The sequence below is a fragment of the Eulemur rufifrons genome, chromosome 2 (genome assembly GCF_041146395.1).
Source record: "Eulemur rufifrons isolate Redbay chromosome 2, OSU_ERuf_1, whole genome shotgun sequence".
NCBI lineage: Eukaryota > Metazoa > Chordata > Mammalia > Primates > Lemuridae > Eulemur > Eulemur rufifrons.
In genome coordinates, this window is record NC_090984.1 from 57,599,502 (window position 1) to 57,609,961 (window position 10,460).

The 10,460-nt window shown below is 38.5% G+C and overlaps 1 protein-coding gene across 1 annotated transcript; it reads right to left on the bottom strand.

The window, feature by feature from the left end:
* Window positions 1-9,143: 9,143 nt before the first annotated feature.
* Window positions 9,144-10,082, bottom strand: LOC138377460 (olfactory receptor 4K1-like). Its single transcript, XM_069462394.1, has one exon. The coding sequence runs from the start codon at window positions 10,080-10,082 to the stop codon at window positions 9,144-9,146; it is 939 nt and encodes a 312-aa protein (XP_069318495.1).
* Window positions 10,083-10,460: the final 378 nt, after the last annotated feature.

Consider the following 10,460-nt stretch of genomic DNA (forward strand, 5'->3'; position numbering starts at 1 on the left):
TGTATTGTCTTATGAAAATGTCAGAAGCTAAACAAGCCATTCTCAAATCCAAGCATGGTGAGCATGCAGGAAATAGATACACAGAAATATTTTGAGAATTATCTTAAAAAATAGAGATGAGATGACTTACTAAAAACATATTATTTCTAAGATCAGATTCTCTTTTAGTCTTCTCTTCTGATGTGTGCTTGAGGTGACATTCATTGCTGGGTGGAGACTATATCTGTGGAAGTGCTTTCCCTCAGCCTGACATATATTCATTATCTGAGGGAGTCCCTTGTGTGAAATTTCCCTATTCTACATTCTGGACAGAATAACAATCATGGAGATAATTACCTTGGACATCTCTTGGGACTTCTTTGTTAAGCGTGATAATTAAGGCTTGCATACTCTGGAAATCAGAACAGAGAGGCAAGTAAAACCTCGTATAAAGCAGCGCAGCATTAACAATTTGTAAAACCATCCTCTTAATCCCATCTGATCTTTGACAAAGGAGACAAAAACATACACTGGGGAAAAGAATCCCTGTTCAATAAATGGTGCTGGGAAAATTGGATAGCCACTTGTAGAAGACTGAAACAGGATCCATACCTCTCACCACTCACAAATATTAACTCATGAAGGGTAACAGACTTAAACCTAAGACATGACACTGCAGAAATTCTAGAAGGGGTTGGAAAAACTCTTACAGATATTTACCTAGGCAAAGAATTTATGAAGAAGACCCCAAAGGAAACCATAGCAACAACAAAAATAAATAAATGGGACCTCATTAAATTAGTATAAAAAGCTTCTGCCCAGACAAGAAAACAATCAATAGAGCAAATAGACAACCTACGGAATGGGAGAAAATATTTCTGTGTTATACATCTGTTAAAGGGCTGATAACTGGACTCTATATAGAACTCAGGAAAATCAGTAAGAAAAAATCAAACAGATCTGTTAAAAAGAGGGCAAAAGATGTGAACAGAAGGTTTTCAAAAGAAAATAGGCTAATGGCCAATAAGCATATGAAAAAATGCTCAATATTTTAATCATCAGGGAAATGCAAATCAAAACCACAATGAGAGATTGCATTGAATCAGTAGATCGCTTTGGGTAGTATAGACATTTTAACAATGTTGATTCTGCCGACCGATGAGCATGGTATGGTTTTCCACCTGTTTACATCCTCTGCTATTTCCTTCCTCAGTGTTTCCTCATTCTCCCTGTAGAGGTCTTTTAACTCCTTAGTTAAATATATTCCTAGGTACTTTATTTTCATTGTTGCTATTGTGAAGGATATTGAGTCTTTGATTTGGTTCTGAGTTTGACTGTTGTTGGCATATAGGAATGCTATTGATTTCTGTATATTGATTTTGTAACTTGAGACTTTGCTGAATTTATCAATTCAAGTAGTCTCATGGCAGAATCTTTGGGGTTTTCTAGATATAAGATGATATCATCCACAAATAGTGATGGTTTGACCTCTTCTGCCGGCATTCGGATGCCCTTGATTTTCTTCTCGTTTGATTGCTCTGGCTAGGATTTCCAGCACTATGTTGAAGAGAAGCGGTGATAGAGGGAAACCTTATCTGGTTCCAGTTCTATGTGGTGATGCTTTCAATTTTTCCCCATTCAGTATGACGGTGGCTGTGGGTTTTTCATATATGGCTTTTATCATGGCTTTTAGGTTAGTCCTGTCTATGCCTATTTTGTTAAGTGTTCTCATCATAAAAGGGTGTTGAATTTTGTTGAATGATTTTTCTACGTCTATCGAGAGGATCATATGGTCTTTGTTTTTGCTTCTATTTATTTGGTGAATTACATTTATAGATTTACTTATGTTGAATCATCCCTGCATTTTTGGGAGGAAGCCCACATGGTTGTGATGAATTATTTTTTTGATAAGCAGCTGATAGGTAGGATTTTGTTGAGAATTTTTACATCTATATTCATAAGGGATATTGGTCTGTAGCTGTCTTTTTTTGTTGTGTCCTTTCCTGGTTTTGGTATTAGGATTATGTTGGCTTCATAAAAGGTGTTGGGGAGGATTTCTTCCTTCTTAATATTGTAGAATAATTTCTGTAGACTAGGCACTGGTTCCTTTTTGTAGGTCTGGTAAAATTTGGATGTGAAACCATCTGGTCCAGGACTTTTCTTTTTAAGAAGGTTTTTTCTTGTTGTTTCAATTTTGGTACTTGATATTGGTCTTTTCAGGAATTCTATTTCTTGCTGATTGAGCCTATGGAGACTGTGTGTTTCTAAGAATTTGTCCATTTCCTCAACATTTTCCAGTTTATGTGCATAGATGTTTTTGTAGTATTCATAGATGATATTTTGTATTTCCATAGCATCAGTTGTAATTTCTCCTTTTTCATTTCTGATGGAGCTTATTAGAGTTGTTTCTTTTCTGGTTCTCATTAATCTAGCCAGAGGCATGTCAATTTTGTTTATTTTTTCAAAGAACCAAATTTTGTTTTATTAATCTTCCATACTTTTTTTGTTATTAATTTCATTTAAAGTTCTGCTCTGATTTTTGTTATTTCATTTCTTCTGCTGGGTTTGGAGTCAGTTTGCTCATCCTTTTCCAGTTCGTTGAGATGATTCATTAGATTGTTGATTTGTGATATTTCTGTCTTTTGGATATAGGCATTTATGGATATAAATTTTCCTCTTAGGACTGCTTTAGCTGTGTCCCACAAATATTGATAGCTTGTGTCTGCTTTGTCATTTAGTTCAAAGAATCTTTTGATTTCCATCTTGATTTCCTCTTTAATGAAATAATTGTCCAGCAGAAGGTTGTTTAGTTTCCATGACTTTGTGTAGAGATGAGAATTTCTATTGGAGTTGGTTTCTAATTTTATTCCAGTGTGGTCTGAGAAGATGCATGGTATGATTTCTATTTTTTAAATTTTTGAGACATACTTTGTGGCCTAGGATATGGCCAGTCTTAGAGACTGTCCCATGAGCTGATAAAAAATGTACATTAAGTGGTTTTGGGGTAGAATGTTCTGTAAATGTTAGTAAGGCCCATTTATTCTGGAGTTCTGTTTAAGTCCACTGTTTCTTTGTTTACTTTCTGTTTGGAGGATCTGTCCTGTTCTGTCAGAGGGGTGTTGAAGTCCCTGGCTATTATGATGCTGCTGTTTATCAGTTTGTTTAGATCAAGTAGAGTTTGCTTTATGGATCTGGGTGCACCTGAGTTAGGTGCATTAAATATTTAGAATTGTTATGTCTTCTTGTTGAACTGTACCATTCACCATTATATCGTGACCCTCTTTGTCTTTCATTACTTTTATTGATTTGAATACTGAGTTATCTGAAATCAGAACTGCCACACCAGCTTTCTTTTGGCTTCTGTTTGCTTGAAATATTGTTTTCCATCCCCTCACCTTGAGTCTGAATGTATCCTTATGGGTTAGATGTGTTTCCTGTAGACAGCAGATACTTGGCTTGTGTATATTTATCCATTCAGCCAGCCTATGTCTCTCTAGTGGGCAGTCCAAGCCATTCACATTTCTTGAAAGAATTGATAAGTGGGGCAGATTTGTGCTCATCCTGTTGAGTTGAACTTTGTTGCTTTGTTTTCTCTCTTCAATCATTGTGATAGCTGGCCTTTGACCTTTAGCTTTTGGTTGATTTTACCTTCATGAATGTTTATTGTGTCGTTCTGTGTGTAATATGGTTTTGAGTACTTCCTGGATTGCGGGTCTTGTCTTGATGAATCCCTTCAGTCTTTGTTTATCTGAGAAGGTCTTTATTTCTCCTTCATATAAAAAACTTAGTTTTGCTGGGTACAAGATTCTAAGCTGGGCATTATTCTGTTTGAGAAGAGTGGGAATGGGGCCCCAGTCTCTTCTTGCTTGTAAGGTGTCAGTTGAGATGTCTGCCGTATTCAGATGGGTTTTCCTTTGTAGGTTATCTGCTTGTTTTGCCTTATAGCCCATAGGAGGGCCTCTTTGGTGGTTATTTTGGTCAGTCTGATGACTGTGTGTCATGGTGTCTTCCTGTTTGCAATGAATCTCCCAGGAGTCCTTTGAGCTTCTTCTACCTGGATATCTAGATTTTTAGCAAGGCCTGGGAAATTTTTCTATATTATATCCACAAATAGCTTATCCAATCCTTGTGTATTTTCTTCTTCACTCTCAAGGATGCCTATGATTCTCACATTAGGCTCTGTTCTATCTCTGTGACTGAGTTATTTAATTCAAAGGTGTTATCTTCAATCCCTGAGATTCTTTCTTCTGTCTGATCTACCCTGTTCTTGAAGCTTTCCACTGTGTTTTGTAATTCCTTGAATAAATTTTCCATTTCCAGGAGTTTGTTTGATTTTTCTTTAATATATCAATTTCTTTAGTGAATTTTTCTTCCCAGTCCTGAATTTTTTTTCTGGTTTCTTTGTGATGGTTATCCATTTTTTCTTGCATATCATTCAGTTTTCTTAGAATCCATGTTCAAAATTCTTCTTCTGTCATTTTAGTGTTCTGAATTTGGTTGATGTCCATTCCTAGAGAGCTGGTGTTCCCCTTTGGGGGTGTGCTTTCCATTTGATTCTTCATACTTCCAGAGTTCTTTTGTTGATTCCTTCCCATCTGTATCAGCTGTTGCTTCTTACATGCCCTGTTTAGTCTCTGAGCCAGTAGGTGGTGTTTGTGAGTGGAAGTCGACCACACCCTTTATAATGAGTCAGTAGTTGCAGTAAAAGGATGTGCAGAATGACCTCCCTGTCAGTAGGTGGCACTTGCTGGGAAGAGCAGGCTGCAGTGTTTTTGTGTCTTGTAACCAGCTCTTGTTCCTCTGGAGAGGCAGTGTGGTGCCTCAGGTGGTGGGTGGGACACTGGGACTTCCAGGTGTGCCCTTATTCTCCACCTGGGGGCGAGGTTCAGGGAGTGAGTATGGGCAGAGCTGTGTTGGATGAGTCTGCCCTCAAGCTCCACAAATTCTGTTAGCAGGGGTCAAAGTTCTGTTTGCTGCTTCTGGGCAAAGCTGCCAGGGAGGGGCTAAAATGGCCCCACTCAGCCTATAAGTCTATGTGTGGGGGTGGGGCTCTCTGAAATCTGGAGTCTGGAGCAGGCCCCACTCCTTTCCCACCTCCCCTATTCCGCAGTTTCTCCGGGCCTCTGCCAGCAGGCAGGACCTCAAGTCGGGGAATCTCCTCTGGCTGTGATGTACTCTGGGAGGTTCCCTGCCCAGGATCGCAATCTGGGCTGGGTGCACGGCCATCCCATGGGAGGAGGGTTGCCCCTCAAGCATGCTGATCTGCCCTTGAAGGCACACACACCTCAGTAGTCTCATTCACAAATATCCCTTCTGTGCCCTGGGGTAATGCGATGGAGACCTGGTGTATGGGATCTGGTCTGCAGGCCTATCCCCTGGGCCTTGGAGAGCAATCCCTGACCCTGCCAGGGAGAAGAGTGCTGGTCTCAAGTCACCCACCAGGTGCCCAAGCTGGATCAATGTCTCTCCGCCTCAGGATTTGCCCTGCTCTCCTGGAGTCCAAGCAAGCAGCACCTGGGACGGCTGGCGGGTAGGGAACTCACAGTCTGAGTACCCCTCAGTCCACTGTAGAGCCCCAAAATGAAAGGTCCTATTCATTCCTATACCTCTGAGTGGTGGCTAAGTTGTGTCTCTTGGCAGCCCTGAGTGGAGAAGGGGGAGGGGAGAATGAAGCAGTAAGGTGCCTGCTGATCAGCTTGGGTCTGTGGGCTGGAAATTGCCCCGAGGAATCTGGGAGCCTGGTGCCCTGTCCACAAGAGGCTCACTGCTCACTGGCAGTGGCCGTCTCTGGGCTGATGTTGGTAGGTCTCCCCAACTGCTCAGGAGCCCGTCAGCAGTCCAAGATCCAAGGGAGGAGAAATTTAACTGCTCCACCTACCCTTGTTGCTGGTCTCGAAGCCTCTCGGAAGTCTTTCTCCTTCCAATTCTCCTCTGCAACTTCTTCCCATGGAGTCTTCTGTAATTTCAGGCACCCTTCCTTCTGACTCTCTTCTGATCTATGTTTGTCTGCCTGGTTTTTTTTGTTTTTGTTTTTGTTTTTTTTCACTTTCTTCTAAAATCTGTCCTTCTTGCAGAAACACTCTGGCTGGTTTTTCTCATCGGCCATCATCTGACTGACCTGGATTCATATTTTTGAGTCTCATTTACTCATTCACAATTTGGAGATAACAATAAAGGCACTTAAGGTAATATAATAACATGAGAACATAGACTAGGCAGTGAAGCATAATAATGCCATTATTATTATCCTGTTAGTTTTTTGTATTTTGTTTCTATGTTAAGAGAAATAAAAATGGCATATATGCCATATTTTTGTTTTAGGTCTTTTACTGTTGATTCTTTTTTGTGTATGTATAGATTTAGAGGGTACGTGTGCAGAGTTATTACATGGATATATTGCATACTGGTGAAGTCTAGGCTTTTTATGTAACCATCACCTGATTAATGTACATGGTACCCATTAGGTAATTTCTTTTCTAATACATCCCTCCCATGCTTCCAATTCTCCAGTGTCTATTATTCTACTCTCTATGCCCATGTGTACTCATTATCTAGCTCCCACTTATAAGTGAGAACATGTGATATTTGACTTTCTGTTTCTGAGCTATTTCACTTAAGATAATGGCCCCCAGTTCCATCGATGTTGCTGCAAAAGACATGATTTCACTCTTTTTATGGCCTAGTAGTGTTCCATGGACACTTTGGTTGATTAGATATCTTTGCTATTGTGAGTAGTGCTGTGATAAACATACAAGTGCAGGTATCTTTTTGATATAATAATTTCTTTTCCTATGGGTAGATACCCAGCGGTGGGATGGCTGGATGAAATGATTTTTTGATTTTGTAATAGTAGCCATTCTGACTGGTGTAACATGGTATCTCATTGTGGTTTTAATTTGCATTTCTCTGATGAGTAATGATGTTGAACATTTTTTTCATATGTTTATTGGCCATTTGTATGTCTCCTTTTGAAAAGTGTCTGTTCATATCCTTTTGCCCACTTTTTAATGTTTTTGTTTTCCTGCTAAATTGTTTGAGTTCCTTGTAGATTCTGAATATTAGTCCTTTGTCAGATGCATAGTTTGCAAATATTTTCTCCCCTTCTGTAGGTTGTCTATTTACTCTGTTGATAATTTTTTTTGCTGTGAAGAAAAGTTTTAGTTTAATTGGGTACCATTTATCTATTTTTGTTTCTGTTGGGTTTGATTTTGGGGTCTTAGTGATAAATTCTCCACCCAAGCCAATGTCCACAAGAGTTTTTTCTAGGTTTTCTAATAGGTTTTTTATTGTTTCAGGCATTACAGTTGCATCTTTAATTCACTTTTAGCATATTTTTGTTTATGGTAAGAGATATGAGTCAAGTTTATTCTTCTGCATATGGCTATCCAAATTTCCCAGCAGCATTTATTGAATAGGAGGTGAAAGATCACTACAACAAAAACTACAAAACACTGATGAAAAAAATCATAGGTGACACAAACAAATGGAAAAACATCTCATGCTCATGGATAGGAAGAATCAATATTATTAAAATGACCGATTGTATCAGTGAAAGCCAGTGTCGCCCAGGAGATCCCCCTGCGGAGTTGATGGACTTAGGGCCTTGCTGATAATAGTTACCTGTCTTTAGTGCCTGGTGATCAGCTGCACATTGGAATCATCTAGGAAGCTTTAAAAAATACAGATGCCTGGGTCCCACCCCCAGAGATCTGGGGCATAGCCTGGTTCCTAGGATTCTGATAATAAGCCAGGTTGAGAACTACTGCATTAGGAGACTTGAATGGTTTGATTTAAATCCTATATTATGAATCAGTCTAATGAATAAGATCTGGGCCTGACCTTTCCTTTGACTCTAGTTATCATACTCCTTTACTTATGCCCACATCTTTGTAAGAAACAGTTTGTTCCATTTGTGATAATATTGGTAGAGCTGAATATGGGTGGCATCTGCTATCATAACAAGTCTCCCTTGTCAGATGTGTAAAAGCTTTCACTCTTGTTCTCAAATAAACTTTTTGTTTTTGACTCTGTGACTAAAAAAAAAAAAAATAAAAAATAAAAAAAAAAATAAAATGACCATACTGCCCAGGGAAATCTACAGATTCAATTCTATCATATTTTAACATTATTTGCCACAGAATTAGGAAAAAACCCTAAAATGTATATAGAAACAAAAATAGCCAAAGCAAAAAGAACAAAGCTGAAGACATCACAATTACTTGACTTCAAACTATAATACAAGGCAACAGTAATCAAAACAGCATGGTACTGATATAAAATAGACACATAGATCAATAGAACAGTATAGAGAACCCAGAAATAAAACCACATGCCTACAATCAACTGAACTTCGACAAAGTAGACAAAGATACGCACTGGGGAAAGGACATCCTATTATCATCGATTCTTACAAGTCAATTTCAATTCACTTAATTACTAACTCTGGAAGAAAGAAAGAAATATTTATGATTTGGAAATTTAGGAATTTCCTAAAAATTCCAAAAGAGTATACTTAACAATACCTAGCCCAGTAAACATTATGAGTATTTGAAAGCAACAACTGACCTCTAATGATTCATTAAAATATAAATACTCACTATCTATTATTAAACTGTACTACCATTATATTTAGTACTACAGTTTCATAATTAAGCATGTTATATATGGTCCCTGGACTCAGGGAGATTTTATTTTAGTGGTTTACACTGAATAAATTTAAAGAATAACTGTTAGTCCTTAAAACTGGGGTAACCCAAAGAAATAGCATATTAAAAAACTTTTATTAAGTTAATGAAATCTAAGTAAGTGTAACTTCCACTGTTATTCCCTATGTATTTTATCACTTTTATCATCTCTGTTTTTTCTTTTGCCTCTCCCCACTAGTATTTGTGCAGGATGCTAGGTTAAGAAAATAATAATGCCATTGCCTTTAGACAAAATGTAAGTGAATGTTTTGAGAGGAGGAGTCAATGTTACAGAGACACTTTTTGTACAAAGGAAGTTAGGAAAAAAGTTCAAGAGAAGTCTATTAAGATGCTATTCAGCAGGATGTATGCATGCCTTTGTTAAAAAAAAAAATTAGATTCCTATCTAACATAGTTGAAGGCACAGGCAGACTGATTGGACAATTCCCCCATAATGAAGTATCATTAGTTTTCTAGGCATTAGTTATTTCCCTTGGAATCAACATAGTAGTTTCTGAACTTCTTCATAGCATTTTTCATCTCTGTATTTCTCAGGGTATAAACAAGTGGATTTAGGAGAGGTGTAAAAACAGAGTAAAACACAGCAAGAAATTTGTTCACTCCTGTGTTGCTGAGTGGCCACACATAGATGAAGATGCAGGGCCAAAAGAAGAGCACCACCACTGTGATGTGGGCAGTGCAGGTAGAGAGTGCCTTAGATGCACCCATTTTAGAGCTTTTGCGGACAGCGAGAAGAATGTATGTGTAGGATGTCAGTAATAGAATAAAGCAGGTTATGGCCACAACCCCACAGTGAACATTCATTAAAATTTCCAAATTATAGGAATCTATGCAGGCGAGTTTGATTACCAGGGGTGTGTCACAGAAGAAGCTGTCTATTTCCTTGGGACCACAAAAAGGCAGTCGTGCAGTCACAACTATTTGACTCATGGCATGCAGAAAGCCAAGGGCCCAGGAAGTCATCACCAGTCCAATGCAATTTTTCAGGCTCATAATGGTGGAGTAGTGGAGTGGTTTGCAGATTGCCACATAGCGGTCATAGGCCATTACTACCAGTAGCATCATCTCAAGCCCTGCAATAAAATGAGAAAAGAAGATCTGGGACATGCAGCCTCCAAAATGAATGGTCTTGTTCTCCCTGAGAAGGTCTGTGATCATCTTAGGAGTGGTGACTGAAGAAAGCAACATATCAACAAAGGACAGGTTGGCCAAAAAAAAGTACATGGGATAATGGAGATGGGAATCAGTGATGATTAAGATCACAATGCCAGTATTTCCAGATACAGTGATCAGATAAAGCATACAGAATATTATGAAGAGTAAGAGCTGAATATTCCAAGAGTGGCAAAGTCCCAGAAGAACAAATTTGGACACTACAGACTGATTTCCTCCATCCATTTTTATTCAGTGTGTTCTCTAAAATAACCTAGAGAGAAGATTAGATTATTAGTTACTGGGATGAGGAAAGATACCTAAGTTTTAGAATTTTGTGTTCATATTGAAATTCAGCATTTGTATTTGAGAGTAAAACACATAGTAGTGAAGAAAAATCTTGGCTCTGTATACATGGTACTATGCCCAATAGACAAGCTAACTGACTATTTAGCTTGAAGGAGAGCCTGAGATGGGATTGTTATGGAAATGATTTGTTAACAGGGTACTCTCACAAAAAGGGAGTGAGGAAAACCGTACGGCAAGGAGTAAGATTAATAACGATTGTGGTATCACTTGGAAAGTAGCTGCAGTTCACTAATCCTGTAAAAAGACTTTGAGTGG

What these genes read in the sequence shown, in the direction of transcription:
- LOC138377460 (XM_069462394.1), bottom strand. Translation starts at nt 10,082, where the DNA reads ATGGATGGAGGAAATCAGTCTGTAGTGTCCAAATTTGTTCTTCTGGGA.